This window comes from Coregonus clupeaformis, chromosome 15, assembly GCF_020615455.1.
Source record: "Coregonus clupeaformis isolate EN_2021a chromosome 15, ASM2061545v1, whole genome shotgun sequence".
Classification (NCBI taxonomy): Eukaryota; Metazoa; Chordata; class Actinopteri; order Salmoniformes; family Salmonidae; genus Coregonus; species Coregonus clupeaformis.
Window position 1 is genome coordinate 7,824,141 of NC_059206.1, and position 16,724 is coordinate 7,840,864.

The following is a 16,724-nucleotide window of genomic DNA, read 5'->3' on the forward strand; positions in this document are numbered from 1 at the left end:
AGCTTAGCATCTGCGTCATCTGACCACTTCTTTATTGACCGAGTCACTGGTGTTTCCTGCTTTAGATTTTGCTTGTAAGCAGGATTCAGGAGGATATAATTATGGTGAGATTTGCCAAATGGAGGGTGTGGGAGATCTTTGTACTCGTCTCTGTGTGTGGAGTAAAGGTGGTCTAGATGTGGTCTAGTTTTTGTTCTTCTGGTTGCACATTTAACATGCTGGTAGAAATTAGGTAAAACGGATGTAAGTTTCCCTGCATTTAACTCCCCGGCCACTAGGAGCGCCACCTCTAGATAAGCGTTTTCCTGTTTGCTTATGGCCTTATACAGCTCATTGAGTGTGGTCTTAGTGCCAGCATCGGTTTGTGGTGGTAAATAGACAGCTACGCATTTTCTCCATTGTTTTTGATGGTAGGCCACTCTGGTTAGCCTACAGTCGTTGTCAAAAGTTTTGAGAATGACACAAGTATTGGTCTTCACAAAGTTTGCTGCTTCAGTGTTTTTAGATATTTTTGTCAGATGTTACTATGGTATACTGAATGATAATTACAAGCATTCCATAAGTGTCAAAGGCTTTTATTGACAATTACATTAAGTTTATGCAAAGAGTCAATATTTGCAGTGTTGACCCTTCTTTTTCAAGACCTCTGCAATCTGCCCTGGCATGCTGTCAATTAACTTCTGGATCACTTCCTGACTGATGGCAGCCCATTCTTGCATAATCAATGCTTGAAGTTTGTCAGAATTTGTGGGTTTTTGTTTGTCCACCCGCCTCTTGAGGATTGACCACAAGTTCTCAATGGGATTAAGGTCTGGGGAGTTTCCTGGCCATGGACCCAAAATGTAGATGTTTTGTTCCCCGAGCCACTTAGTTATCACTTTTGCCTTATGGCAAGGCGCTCCATCATGCTGGAAAAGGCATTGGTCATCACCAAACTGTTCTTGGATGGTTGGGAGAAGTTGCTCTCGGAGGATGTGTTGGTACCATTCTTTATTCATGGCTGTGTTCTTAGGCAAAATTGTGAGTGAGCCCACTCCCTTGGCTGAGAAGCAACCCCACACATGAATGGTCTCAGGATGCTTTACTGTTGGCATGACACAGGACTGATGGTAGCGCTCACCTTGTCTTCTCCGGACAAGGTGTTTTCCGGATGCCCCAAACAATCGGAAAGGGGATTCATCCGAGAAAATGACTTTACCCCATTCCTCAGGAGTCCAATCCCTGTACCTTTTGCAGAATATCAGTCTGTCCCTGATGTTTTTCCTGGAGAGAAGTGGCTTCCTCGCTGCCCTTCTTGACACCAGGCCATCCTCCAAAAGTCTTCGCCTCACTGTGCGTGCAGATGCACTCACACCTGCCTGCTGCCATTCCTGAGCAAGCTCTGCACTGGTGGTGCCCCGATCCCTCGGCTGATTCAACTTTAGGAGATGGTCCTGGCACTTGCTGGACTTTCTTGGGCGCCCTGAAGCCTTCTTCACAACAATTTAACCTCTCTCCTTGAAGTTCTTGATGATCCGATAAATGGTTGATTTAGGTGCAATCTTACTAGTAGCAATATCCTTGCCTGTGAAGCCCTTTTTGTGCAAAGCAATGATGACGGCACGTGTTTCCTTGCAGGTAACCATGGTTAACAGAGGAAGAACAATGATTTCAAGCACCACCTTCCTTTTAAAGCTTCCAGTCTGTTATTCTAACTCAATCAGCATGACAGAGCGATCTCCAGCCTTGTCCTTGTCAATACTCTCACCTGTGTTAACGAGAGAATCACTGACATGATGTCAGCTGGTCCTTTTGTGGCAGGGCTGAAATGCAGTGGAAATGTTTTTTGGGGATTAAGTTCATTTTCATGGCAAAGAGGGACTTTGCAATTAATTGCAATTCATCTGATCACTCTTCATAACATTATGGAGTATATGCAAACTGCCATCAGAAAAACTGAGGTAGCAGACTTTGTGAAAATTAACAATTGTGTCATTCTCAAAACGTTTGACCACGACTGTACATTATGATCAAATAGCCACATGGGGGAGTGTACCATGGCAGAAGGGGTATGGTAATGACCCCCTCTCTCTGATCATGTTTGTTTTGTTTTGTGACGGACATATCAACAATGCATGTAGCTAAGTACTATAAATGAGACGCTATGAATTATTTTCTTATGATGGAAGATGTACAGTCACATTGTTTTCCTTTTAATTTCCTTCCCCATTTATTAGTTTGGCTGTTCTGAGTCCATGTCAATGCTCAAATCACATCAGAATACCTTTTTTTTGTTTTAGGTCTGGTAGAAAACGAACACATTTGGATTTTTGAGTGTAATTCCCCTTTAATTGCGCATCTGGCCCTTTAATTGCACTTCTAGTCGAGAGAGGAATGTTGTGCTGTCTAATGTGCTGGTCGAGAGAGGAATGTTGTGCTGTCTAATGTGCTGGTCGAGAGTGGAATGTTGTGCTGTCTAATGTGCTGGTCTAGAGAGGAATGTTGTGCTGTCTAATGTGCTGGTCTAGAGAGGAATGTTGTGCTGTCTAATGTGCTAGTCGAGAGAGGAATGTTGTGCTGTCTAATGTGCTGGTCTAGAGAGGAATGTTGTGCAGTCTAATGTGCTGGTCTAGAGAGGAATGTTGTGCTGTCTAATGTGCTGGTCGAGAGAGGAATGTTGTGCTGTCTAATGTGCTGGTCGAGAGAGGAATGTTGTGCTGTCTAATGTGCAGGTCGAGAGAGGAATGTTGTGCAGTCTAATGTGCTGGTCTAGAGAGGAATGTTGTGCTGTCTAATGTGCTGGTCGAGAGAGGAATGTTGTGCTGTCTAATGTGCAGGTCTAGAGAGGAATGTTGTGCTGTCTAATGTGCTGGTCTAGAGAGGAATGTTGTGCTGTCTAATGTGCTGGTCGAGAGAGGAATGTTGTGCTGTCTAATGTGCTGGTCTAGAGAGGAATGTTGTGCTGTCTAATGTGCTGGTCTTGAGAGGAATGTTGTGCTGTCTAATGTGCTGGTCTAGAGAGGAATGTTGTGCTGTCTAATGTGCTGGTCGAGAGAGGAATGTTGTGCTGTCTAATGTGCTGGTTGAGAGAGGAATGTTGTGCTGTCTAATGTGCTGGTCGAGAGAGGAATGTTGTGCTGTCTAATGTGCTGGTCTAGAGAGGAATGTTGTGCTGTCTAATGTGCTGGTCTAGAGAGGAATGTTGTGCTGTCTAATGTGCTGGTCTAGCGATGGTTCTGTATCGCTGCTGCTCATTTCATGGTAAAGTTTGCAAATAACAAATAATAGATACAAATGATATACTTTTTTTATTTTTTTTGCAGACCCTCTTATCCAGTTAGTGAGTGCATACATTATTTTTTATTTTATTTTTATTTTTTTCATACTGGCCCCTCGTGGGAATCGAACCCACAACCCTGGCGTTGCAAACGCCATGCTCTACCAACTGAGCTACATCCCTGCCGGCCATTCCCTCCCCTACCCTGGACGACGCTGGGCCAATTGTGCGCCGCCCCATGGGTCTCCCGGTCGCGGCCGGCTACGACAGAGCCTGGATTCAAACCAGGATCTCTAGTGGCACAGCTGGCACTGCGATGCAGTGCCTTAGACCTGATATACTTCTGCCAGTTAAGACTACTTTGCAGTTAACATTTAACAGAGAAGGTTTTGGGGAAAGTATTTCTGTCGACCCACAGGACGGTTATCATATCAACTGACCACACACAGAGTGATAGACAAACGCGCGCACCACACAGACAGACAGGGGCAATATTTCTGGAAATTAATTGGCAGTTATTGTGTTAGTTTTGGTTGTTTAAGCCAATAGTGGCTAACCAGGGGTGGGATAATGTCAATGTTGATTCAATAGTAGCTGGGAGCATGAGGGGGTTTGATATTTGTGAGATTTGTTTATGACAGTTTGCAGTTGAACACACCAAAATTGCATGTACTTTCAGAATTGTTTGGCGAGCTACTGATAGCTGGTGATTGACCTTTTGGAGATTCATCAATTTCCTGTCTTACAGGCATTAGTCACAGTAAGAAGCTTTCTCTTGAGAGGACAGCTAGATGATAACCAGTCAATATTCAGGTCACCAAGTAAATACATTTCTCTGTTTAGCATCAGAGACCTTATCTAACATCACACATATTCTCCAGATACTGACAGTTAGCACTTGGTGGCCTATAGCAGCAACCTAAAAGAAGAGGCTTCAGATGAGGCAGGTGAACCTGCAACCACAGCACTTCTACTTCATTTGTCATGAGATCCTCTCTGAGCTTTACAGGAATATGGCTCTGAATATATACAGCAACACCTCCCCCTTAGACTTTCCTGTCTTTTCTATAGATGTTATATCCTTGTATTCCTACTGCTGTATCATCAAAGGTGCTGTCTAAGTGAGTCTCAGAAATTGCTTTTATATTAATATTATCTAAGATGAGCAAATTACTAATCTCATGAACGTTGTATATGAGCTACAGTGGGGAAAAAAAGTATTTAGTCAGCCACCAATTGTGCAAGTTCTCCCACTTAAAAAGATGAGAGAGGCCTGTAATTTTCATCATAGGTACACGTCAACTATGACAGACAAATTGAGAAGAAAAAAATCCAGAAAATCACATTGTAGGATTTTTGATTAATTTATTTGCAAATTATGGTGGAAAATAAGTATTTGGTCACCTACAAACAAGCAAGATTTCTGGCTCTCACAGACCTGTAACTTCTTCTTTAAGAGGCTCCTCTGTCCTCCACTCGTACCTGTATTAATGGCACCTGTTTGAACTTGTTATCAGTATAAAAGACACCTGTCCACAACCTCAAACAGTCACACTCCAAACTCCACTATGGCCAAGACCAAAGAGCTGTCAAAGGACACCAGAAACAAAATTGTAGACCTGCACCAGGCTGGGAAGACTGAATCTGCAATAGGTAAGCAGCTTGGTTTGAAGAAATCAACTGTGGGAGCAATTATTAGGAAATGGAAGACATACAAGACCACTGATAATCTCCCTCCATCTGGGGCTCCACGCAAGATCTCACCCCGTGGGGTCAAAATGATCACAAGAACGGTGAGCAAAAATCCCAGAACCACACGGGGGGGACCTAGTGAATGACCTGCAGAGAGCTGGGACCAAAGTAACAAAGCCTACCATCAGTAACACACTACGCCGCCAGGGACTCAAATCCTGCAGTGCCAGACGTGTCCCCCTGCTTAAGCCAGTACATGTCCAGGCCCGTCTGAAGTTTGCTAGAGTGCATTTGGATGATCCAGAAGAGGATTGGGAGAATGTCATATGGTCAGATGAAACCAAAATTGAACTTTTTGGTAAAAACTCAACTCGTCGTGTTTGGAGGACAAAGAATGCTGAGTTGCATCCAAAAATACCATACCTACTGTGAAGCATGGGGGTGGAAACATCATGCTTTGGGGCTGTTTTTCTGCAAAGGGACCAGGACGACTGATCCGTGTAAAGGAAAGAATGAATGGGGCCATGTATCGTGAGATTTTGAGTGAAAACCTCCTTCCATCAGCAAGGGCATTGAAGATGAAACGTGGCTGGGTCTTTCAGCATGACAATGATCCCAAACACACCGCCCGGGCAACGAAGGAGTGGCTTCGTAAGAAGCATTTCAAGGTCCTGGAGTGGCCTAGCCAGTCTCCAGATCTCAACCCCATAGAAAATCTTTGGAGGGAGTTGAAAGTCCGTGTTGCCCAGCGACAGCCCCAAAACATCACTGCTCTAGAGGAGATCTGCATGGAGGAATGGGCCAAAATACCAGCAACAGTGTGTGAAAACCTTGTGAAGACTTACAGAAAACGTTTGACCTGTGTCATTGCCAACAAAGGGTATATAACAAAGTATTGAGAAACTTTTGTTATTGACCAAATACTTATTTTCCACCATAATTTGCAAATAAATTCATTAAAAATCCTACAATGTGATTTTCTGGATTTTCTTTTCTCATTTTGTCTGTCATAGGCGGCGTAGTGTGTTACTGATGGTAGGCTTTGTTACTTTGGTCCCAGCTCTCTGCAGGTCATTCACTAGGTCCCCCCGTGTGGTTCTGGGATTTTTGCTCACCGTTCTTGTGATCATTTTGACCCCACGGGGTGAGATCTTGCGTGGAGCCCCAGATGGAGGGAGATTATCAGTGGTCTTGTATGTCTTCCATTTCCTAATAATTGCTCCCACAGTTGATTTCTTCAAACCAAGCTGCTTACCTATTGCAGATTCAGTCTTCCCAGCCTGGTGCAGGTCTACAATTTTGTTTCTGGTGTCCTTTGACAGCTCTTTGGTCTTGGCCATAGTGGAGTTTGGAGTGTGACTGTTTGAGGTTGTGGACAGGTGTCTTTTATACTGATAACAAGTTCAAACAGGTGCCATTAATACAGGTACGAGTGGAGGACAGAGGAGCCTCTTAAAGAAGAAGTTACAGGTCTGTGAGAGCCAGAAATCTTGCTTGTTTGTAGGTGACCAAATACTTATTTTCCACCATAATTTGCAAATAAATTAATCAAAAATCCTACAATGTGATTTTCTGGATTTTTTTCTTCTCAATTTGTCTGTCATAGTTGACGTGTACCTATGATGAAAATTACAGGCCTCTCTCATCTTTTTAAGTGGGAGAACTTGCACAATTGGTGGCTGACTAAATACTTTTTTTTCCCCACTGTAACTTTAACCCTTTCCTGGGTAGCTTATCTAAAACTGAACTCCATAATGATTATAGGTTGTATTTCTAATAAATCTATTCCTGATAATAAATAGATGAAGACGAGTGTTCCTCTGACCCGTGCTCCAATGGGGACTGCGTGAACACGGCCGGTTCCTTCTACTGCAAGTGCCACACAGGGTTCCAAAGGTTTCCAGGGAAGCAGGCCTGCATCGGTGAGTCTTTTTATACATGCATACTGTATATACAGCTGCGGAAAAAATTAAGAGACCACTGCAAAATTATCAGTTTTACTATTTATAGGTATGTGTTAGGGTAGAAATAACATTTTTGTTTTATTCTATAAACTACTGACAACATTTCTCCCAAATTCCAAATAAAAATATTGTCATTTAGAGCATATATTTGCAGAAAATGGCAACTGGTCAAAATAACAAAACAGATGCAGTGTTGTCAGACCTCGAATAATGCAAAGAAAATAAGTTCATGTTAATTTTTAAACAACACAATAGTAATGTTTTAACTTAGGAAGAGTTCAGAAATCAATATTTGGTGGAATAACCCTGATTTTCAATCACAGCTTTCATGCGTCTTGGCATGCTCTCCACCAGTCTTTCACATTGATGATGGGTGACTTTATGACACTCCTGGCGCAAAAATTCAAGCAGCTCCGCTTTGTTTGATGGCTTGTGACCATCCATCTTCCTCTTGATCACATTCCAGAAGTTTTCAATGGGGTTCAGGTCTGGAGATTGGGCTGGCCATGACATGGTCTTGATCTGATGGTCTTCCATCCACACCTTGATTGACCTGGCTGTGTGGCATGGCACATTGTCCTGCTGGAAAAACCAATCCTCAGAGTTGGGGAACAATGTCAGAGCAAAAGGAAGCAAGTTTTCTTCCAGGACAACCTTGTACGTGGCTTGATTAATGCGTCCTTCACAAAGACAAATCTGCCCGATTCCAGCCTTGCTGAAGTACCCCCATATCATCACCAATCCTCCACCAAATCTCACAGTGGGTGTGAGACACTGTGGCTTGTAGGCCTCTCCAGGTCTCCGTCTAACCATTAGACGACCAGGTGTTGGGCAAAGCTGAAAATTGGACGCATCAGAGAAGATGACCTTACTCTAGTCCTCTACGGTCAAATCCTTATGGTCTTTTGCAAACGTCAGCCTGGCTCTTCTTTGCTTCTCATTGATGAAGGGCTTTTATCTAGCTTTGCACGACTTCAGCCCTGCCCCTAGGAGCCTGTTTCGAACCGTCCTCGCCGTGCACTTCACCCCAGCTGCCGTTTGCCATTCTTTTTGTAGGTCACTTGATGTCATCCTACGGTTGTTGAGTGACATTTGAATGAGTTGGCGGTCATCCCGGTAGAGAGTCGTTTTCGCCCTCTGCCGGTCTGTAGCTTTGTTGTCTCCAATGTCTGCTGCTTGAACTTGTTCTTATGAACCGCCGTCTTTGACATTTTAAGGATGGAAGCAACCTGACGCTCACTGTATCCCTCTGCCAGTAAAGCCAGAATTGAACATTTTCCTCACTCAAATCTTTCCTTTTCAACTCTTTTGGCATGGTCAATAGTTATTTTTTGATTAATATTACTTTTGAGGTACTATTAGCACTGTTTTTGCCATCCAGCTGGTCCTATTGCAAGAGGATAGTGATGACCACAGCAGTGGTTTTTATACTTTTCCTCATTTAAATAAGATTTGGTTCAGGTGATCACCTAATCAGTACCTAATTCAGTAGAATGAGGTGTGCCTGTGTTGGAATTCAACAGACACTGGAATGGAATGGCTGTCATACATGTAGAGATGCTGATTTAAGAAACATTTGCAGTGGTCTCTTAATTTTTTCCAGAGCTGTATATACACTACCGGTCAAAAGTTTTAGAACACCTCATTCAAGGGTTTTTCTTTATTTTTACTATTTTCTACATTGTAGAATAATAGTGAAGACATCAAAACTATGAAATCACACATATGGAATCATGTAGTAACCAAAAAAGTGTTAAACAAATCAAAATATATTTTATATTTGAGATTCTTCAAATAGCCACCCTTTGCCTTGATGACAGCTTTGCACACTCTTGGCATTCTCTCAACCATCTTCAACTGGAATGCTTTTCCAACAGTCTTGAAGGAGTTCCCACATATGCTGAGCACTTGTTGACTGCTTTTCCTTCACTCTGCGGTCCGACTCATCCCAAACCATCTCAATTTGTTTGAGGCCGGGGGATTTTGGAGGCCAGGTCATCTGATACAGCACTCCATCACTCTCCTTCTTGGTAAAATAGACCTTACACAGCCTGGAGGTGTGTTGGGTCATTGTCCTGTTCAAAAACAAATGATAGTCACTCTAAGCCCAAACCAGATGGGATGCCGTATCGCTGCAGAATGCTGTAGTAGCCATGCTGGTTAAGTGTGCCTTGAATTCTAAATAAATCACAGACAGTGTCACCAGCAAAGCACCCCCACACCATAACACCTCCTCCTACATGCTTTACGGTGGGAAATATACATGCGGAGATCATCCGTTCACCCACACCGCGTCTCACAAAGACACAGCGGTTGGAACCAGAAATCTCCAATTTGGGCTCCAGACCAAAGGACACATTTCCACTGGTCTAATGTCCATTGCTTGTGTTTCTTGGCCCAAGCCAGTCTCTTCTTATTATTGGTGTCCTTTAGTAGTGGTTTCTTTGCAGCAATTCGAACATGAATGCCTGATTCACACAGTCTCCTCTGAACAGTTGATGTTGAGATGTTTCTGTTACTTGAACTCTGTGGAGCATTTATTTGGGCTGCAATTTCTGAGGCTGGTAACTCTAATGAACTTATCCTCTGCAGCAGAGGTAACTCTGGGTCTTCCATTCCTGTGACGGTCCTCATGAGAGCCAGTTTCATCATAGCGCTTGATGGTTTTTGAGACTGCACTTGAAGAAACTTTCAAAGTTCTTGAAATGTTCCGTATTGACTGACCTTCATGTCTTAAAGTAATGATGGACTGTCATTTCTCTTTGCTTATTTGAGCTGTTCTTGCCATAATATGGACTTGGTTTTTTACCAAATAGTGATATCTTCTGTATACCTGTCAGTGTTTGAAGTGGATGTGGTGTTGGAGTCAGGCGCCGGACACAGAAGCTTAGTCCAACAGACTTTACTAGTCAGAAATATGACAATACAAAAAGAACGGGCCTCAAGCAACGGAGGCGAGCGATACGCAAACAGTGCGTAAAACACGAAATATAAGCGATGCGCAAACAGTGCGTCAATACACTTAAATACACGAGAGCAAAATCCAAAACCCCAACGGACAGGCGGACAACAACACACAACTACAAACAAAACCAAAGGAAACTTATAGGTGACATAATCAATAAGTGATAAGACACAGGTGCACCAAACAGACAAAATCAAACAAACATAGAGAACATCAAACGGTAGCAGCTAGTACTCCGGGGACGACGAACGCCGAAGCCTGCCCGAACAAGGAGGAGGAGCAGTCTCGGCGGAATTCGTGACAGTACCCCCCCCTTGACACGCGGCTCCAGCCGTGCGCCGACACCGGCCTCGGGGACGGCCAGGAGGACGTGGAGCAGGGCGCGTAGGATGACTACGATGGAACTCAGTCAGGAGGGAAGGATCTAAAATGTCCCTCCGAGGCACCCAGCACCGTTCCTCTGGACCGTACCCCTCCCACTCCACAAGATATTGTAGACCCCCAATCCGACGTCTCGAATCCACAATGGACCGGACTGAGTACGCCGGAGCCCCCTCGATGTCCAGTTGGGGCAGAGGGGTCTCCCTTATCTAACTCTCCTGGAGTGGACCAGCTACCACCGGCCTGAGGAGAGACACATGGAATGAGGGGTTAATGTGATAGTCATTGGGCAGTTGCAACCTGTAACACACCTCATTCAATCTCCTCAGGATTTAAATGGCCCCACAAACCGCCGGCAGGCGAAGGGGCAGGTTTCGAGTCGAGAGCCAGACTCGATCTCCAGGGGTGTAGACTGGACCCTCACTGCGGTGGAGGTCGGCGCTCGCCTTCTGCCTGCGGATTGCCCGCTGCAGATGGACGTGGGCAGCGTTCCACGTCTCCTCCGAGTGCCGAAACCACTCATCCACCCCAGGAGCCTCGATCTAGCTCTGATACCATTGTGCCAGAACCGGCTGATAACCTAACACACACTGAAAAGGGGTCAGGTTAGTAGAGGAGTGGCGGAGAGAGTTCTGAGCCATCTCTGCCCAGGGGATATACCCCGACCAGTCCTCCGGCCGGCCCTGGCAATAGGATCTCAGAAACCTACCTACATCCTGGTTTACTCTCTCCACCTGCCCATTACTCTCCGGGTGGTAACCCGAGGTAAGGCTAACTGAGACCCCCAAGCGTTCCATGAACGCCCTCCAGACTCTAGAGGTGAACTGGGGACCCCGATCAGACACTATATCCTCAGGAACCCCGTAGTGCCGGAAGACGTGGGTGAACAAAGCCTCAGCGGTCTGTAGGGCAGTAGGGAGACCCGGCATAGGAATGAGACGACAGGCCTTAGAGAACCGATCCACAACGACCAGAATAGTGGTATTCCCCTGGGAGGGGGGAAGGTCCGTGACAAAGTCCACCGAGAGGTGAGACCACGGCCGTTGTGGAACGGGCAGGGGTTGTAACTTCCCCCTGGGCAGGTGTCTAGGCGCCTTACACTGAGCGCACACCGAGCAGGAGGAGACATAAACCCTCACGTCCTTAGCCAATGTTGGCCACCAGTATTTAACACTAAGGCAGTGCACTGTCCGGCCAATACCTGGATGTCCAGAGGAGGGTGACGTATGAGCCCAATAAATGAGCCGATCACGGACCTCGAGCGGCACGTACGTCCGACCCACTGGACACTCTGGGGGAGTAGGGTCGGTGCGTAACGCCCGCTCAATTTCCGCATCGACCTCCCATACCACCGGTGCCACCAGACAAGACTCCGGCAGTATGGGAGTGGGCTCAATGGACCTCTCCTCTGTGTCATACCGCCGGGACAGTGCGTCTGCCTTACCGTTCTGGGACCCTGGGATGTACATGATCTTAAAAACGAACCGGATCAGGAACATGTTCCACCTAGCCTGACGAGGGTTTAATCTCCTAGCTGCCCGGATGTACTCCAGGTTACGATGGTTGGTCAGAATGAGAAAAGGGTGTTGAGCCCCCTCAAGCCAATGCCTCCACACCTTTAGGGCTTGAACCACGGCTAACAGCTCCCTGTCCCCTACGTCATAATTACGCTCCGCCGGGCTGAGCTTCTTAGAATAAAAAGCGCAGGGACGGAGCTTAGGTGGCGTGCCTGAGCGTTGCGACAGTACTGCCCCAATACCGGCCTCTGATGCGTCCACCTCTACCTGGAACGCTAAAGCTGGGTCCGGGTGCGCCAGCACCAGAGCCGAGGTAAACAGGTCTTTCAGTTTACAAAATGCCCTGTCCGCCTCAGCTGACCACTGCAAACGCACCGGGACCCCCTTTAGCAGGGAAGTAATGGGAGCTGCTACCTGTCCAAAACCCCGGATAAACCTCCGGTAGTAATTGGCAAAACCCAAAAACTGCTGCACCTCTTTCACAGTGGTTGGGGTTTGCCAGTTACGCACGGCTGACACACGGTCAATCTCCATCTTCACCCCTGACGCGGACAACCGATGACCCAAGAAGGAGATGGACTCCTGGAAAAACAGACATTTCTCTGCCTTGACATACAAGTCATGCTCCAACAGTCTACCCAACACTCGGCATCCAGGGCTACATGCTCGGCACGTGTAGCAGAGTACACTAAGATGTCGTCAATGTACACTACCACTCCCTGCCCATGCAGGTCCCGGAAGATCTCGTCCACAAATGATTGGAAGACTGAAGAAGCATTCATTAACCCGTATGGCATGACAAGATACTCATAATGACCTGAGGTGGTACTAAATGCTGTCTTCCATTCATCCCCCTCCCTAATGTGCACCAAGTTATAAGCGCTCCTGAGATCCAGTTTTGTGAAGAACCGCGCCCCGCGTAATGATTCAGTCATACTCGCAATCAGAGGAAGAGGGTAACTGTATTTCACAGTGATCTGATTGAGACTACAGTAATCAATACACGTGCGCAAACCTCCATCTTTCTTCTTCACAAAAAAGAAACTCGAGGACGCAGGGGAAGTGGAGGGCCGTATGTATCCCTGTTTCAGGGACTCAGCTATGTATGTCTCCATAGCCGCCGTCTCCTCTTGAGACAGAGGATACACATGGATCCGCGGAAGTGCCGCACCTGTCTGGAGGTTTATCGCACAATCTCCCTGCCTATGAGGTGGCAATCGTGTCGCCCTCGTCTTGTGAACGAGTGCCAAATCCTCATACTCAGGGGGAATGTGCATTGCGGGCACTTGGTTCGGACTCTCCACCGTGGTCGCCCCCACGGAAACACCTAGACATCGCCCAACACACTGGCCAGACCATTCCTTGAGAGCCCTCTGTTGCCACGAAATGGTGGGGTCATGGGTGACTAACCAAGGAAGCCCCAGCACCACGGGATACGCAGGAGAGTCAATTAGGTACAACTGAATAATCTCCTCATGACCCCCCTGCGTCTTCATCTTTAGTGGCGCTGTGACTTCCCTAATCAACCCAGACCCCAACGGGCGGCTATCTAGGGCATGGACAGGAAAGGGTGCATCAACGGGCAGGAGGGGAATCCCTAACCTAGAACAAAATTTCAGATCAATAAAATTCCCAGCTGCGCCTGAATCGACTAGCGCCTTATGCTGGGAATGAGATGCAACCTGAGGAAATACTACAGGTATACAAAAGTGAACAACAGAGAGCTCTGGGTGAGTGGGGCGCCTACTCACCTGAAATGACTCTCCAGTGCGCGACCTGTTGTCCCGATTCCCTGGAGACCCTCCCCAGCACCTAGCCGCAGTGTGTCCTCCACGGCCACAGCTGGTGCAGGGACGGCCCCCTCGGATTCTCTCTCCTTCTCCCTCTAGCACCAGCACCCCCGAGCTCCATTGGGCTCGGCTCGGAGGTGCTGGGGAATGGAATGGTCGGCCCCATCTCGGGACGTCCGCGGGTGGCCAGCAGGGTATCCAGACGGATGGACATGTCCACTAGCTGGTCAAAGGACAGATTGGTGTCCCTGCAGGCCAGCTCTCAACGAACGTCCTCTCGCAGGCTACACCTATAGTGGTCGATGAGGGCCCTCTCATTCCACCCCGCATCCGCCGCTAGAGTCCGGAAATCCAGGGCGAAATCCTGTGCGCTCCTCTTCCCCTGTCGGAGGTGGAACAGACGCTCCCCCGCCGCTTTACCCTCAGGAGGGTGATCGAAAACAGCCCTGAAGCGGCGGGAGAACTCCGCGTAGCTGATAGTGGCGGCGTCTATTCCCCTCCATTCGGCGTTGGCCCACCCAACGCCTTGCCGGAGAGACAGGAGATGAGGGCGGACACGCTCTCGTATCCCGAGGGCGCCGGGTGTATGGTGGCCAGGTAGAGTTCCACCTGAAGGAGGAACCCCTGACACCCGGCTGCTGTGCCATCATACGCCCTCGGGAGCGAGAGCCGAATCCCACTGGATTCCGGAACCGGTCTGGTGGGACTGGCCGATGGTGGTGGTAATGTAGGAGGAGGTGTGGGAACGCCTCCCCTTTCCCATCGGCGCAGGGTGTTCATGACCTCCTGCATGGTGGAGCCGAGTTGCTGGATCCTGGCGTCCTGGCAGCTGACCCGATCCTCCAGCGACTCGGTCGCCGCCGCTGCTCCTGCTGACTCCATTGATGGTGTGTTGTTCTGTCAGTGTTTGAAGTGGATGTGGTGTTGGAGTCAGGCGCAGGACACAGAAGCTTAGTCCAACAGACTTTACTAGTCAGAAATATGACAATACAAAAAGAACGGGCCTCAAGAAACGGAGGCGAGCGATACGCAAACAGTGCGTAAAACACGAAATATAAGCGATGCGCAAACAGTGCGTCAATACACTTAAATACACGAGAGCAAAATCCAAAACCCCAACGGACAGGCGGACAACAACACACAACTACAAACAAAACCAAAGGAAACTTATACGTGACATAATCAATAAGTGATAAGACACAGGTGCACCATACAGACAAAACCAAACAAACATAGAGAACATCAAACGGTAGCAGCTAGTACTCCGGGGACGACGAACGCCGAAGCCTGCCCGAACAAGGAGGAGGAGCAGTCTCGGCGGAATTCGTGACAATACCTCCCTACCTTGTCACAACACAACTGATTGGCTCAAACGCATTAAGAAGGAAATAAATTCCACAAATTAACTTTTAAGATGGCACACCTGTTAATTGAAATGCATTCCAGGTGACTTTCTCATGACGCTGGTTGAGAGAATGCCAAGAGTGTGCAAAGCTGTCATCAAGGCAAAGGGTGGCTATTTGAAGAATCTTAAATATGAAAATAAAGAAAAACCCTTGAATGAGTAGGTGTTCTAAAACTTTTTACTGATAGTGTATATATATATTCTATTCAAAGAGGTTGAACCAATGCCATCACCGTAGATGTGTCCCGGAGTCTGTGGCATAAACCCTTAACCAGCCAGGCCTGTGTCTGTGAGTCTGTCTTCACAGTGGAGTGGACCTTAAAGATTTATATTCACAGTCTAAATATGCTGTTTCCTTTTGCTTTCATATTGTTACCTGACTACTGGGACATTGATCCACCGAATGCTGAATTGTCATTTAACGTTTAAAAGATAGTTACAAATACAAGCAGACTTGTAAATGGACATGCTATGCCATTTAACATTGGGTGAAGCGCATAGAAGTAGGAACAACTACACCAATGTAATTGTAGTCATTCTATTTCTATGGTGGAACGTTACTCACTCCAATACAATGCTTTCAGATGGACAAGGGGCCAGAGGGAACCGTGTAGACCCGGGGGAACCGTGTAGACCCGGGGGAACTGTCTAGGCCATGGGGAACTGTCTAGGCCAGGGGGAACTGTCTAGGCCAGAGGGAACTGCCAGAGGGAACTGTCTAGCCCAAAAGGAACTACCAGGGGGAACTGTCTAGGTCAGAGGGAACTGTGTAGACCCGGGGGAACTGTCTAGGCCAGGGGGAACTGTCTAGGTCAGAGGGAACTGTCTAGGCCAGGGGGAACTGTCTAGGTCAGGGGGAACTGTCTAGGCCAGAGGGAACTGTCTAGGTCAGAGGGAACTGTCTAGGCCAGGGGGAACTGTCTAGGTCAGGGGGAACTGTCTAGGCCAGGGGGAACTGTCTAGGTCAGGGGGAACTGTCTAGGCCAGGGGGAACTGTCTAGGCCAGGGGGAACTGTCTAGGCCAGGGGGAACTGTCTAGGCCAGGGGGAACTGTCTAGCCCAGGGGGAACTGTCTAGGCCAGGGGGAACTGTGTAGGTCAGGGGGAACTGTTTAGGCCAGGGGGAACTGTCTAGGTCAGGGGGAACTGTCTAGGCCAGGGGGAATTGTCTAGGTCAGGGGGAACTGTCTAGGCCAGGGGGAACTGTCTAGCCCAGATGGAACTGTCTAGGTCAGGGGGAACTGTCTAGGCCAGGGGGAACTGTCTAGGCCAGAGGGAACTGCCTAGGCCAGAGGGAACTGTCTAGGTCAGGGGGAACTGTCTAGGCCAGAGGGAACTGTCTAGGCCAGAGGGAACTGTCTAGGTCAGGGGGAACTGTCTAGGCCAGGGGGAACTGTCTAGGCCAGAGGGAACTGTCTAGGCCAGAGGGAACTGTCTAGGCCAGGGGGATTTGCCAGAGGGAACTGTCTAGGCCAGGGGGAACTGTCTAGGCCAGGGGGAACTGTCTAGGCCAGAGGGAACTGTCTAGGCCAGAGGGAACTGTCTAGGCCAGGGGGAACTGTCTAGCCCAGGGGGAACTGTCTAGCCCAGGGGGAACTGTCTAGGCCAGGGGGAACTGTCTAGGCCAGGGGGAACTGTCTGGGCCAGGGGGAACTGTCTAGCCCAGAGGGAACTGTCTAGCCCAGAGGGAACTGTCTAGCCCAGGGGGAACTGTCTAGGCCAGAGGGAACTATCTAGGTCAGGGGGAACTGTCTA

The 16,724-nt window shown here is 47.8% G+C and overlaps 1 protein-coding gene across 1 annotated transcript in view; it reads left to right on the forward strand.

The window, feature by feature from the left end:
- Window positions 1-16,724, forward strand: part of LOC121583098 (fibrillin-2) — a 272,325-nt gene that overhangs the window by 88,084 nt on the left and 167,517 nt on the right. The window contains exon 12 of the mRNA XM_041899311.2: window positions 6,751-6,870. Within this exon, the coding sequence (XP_041755245.2) occupies window positions 6,751-6,870 (120 nt within the window). The remainder of the gene's footprint in view (window positions 1-6,750; window positions 6,871-16,724) is intronic.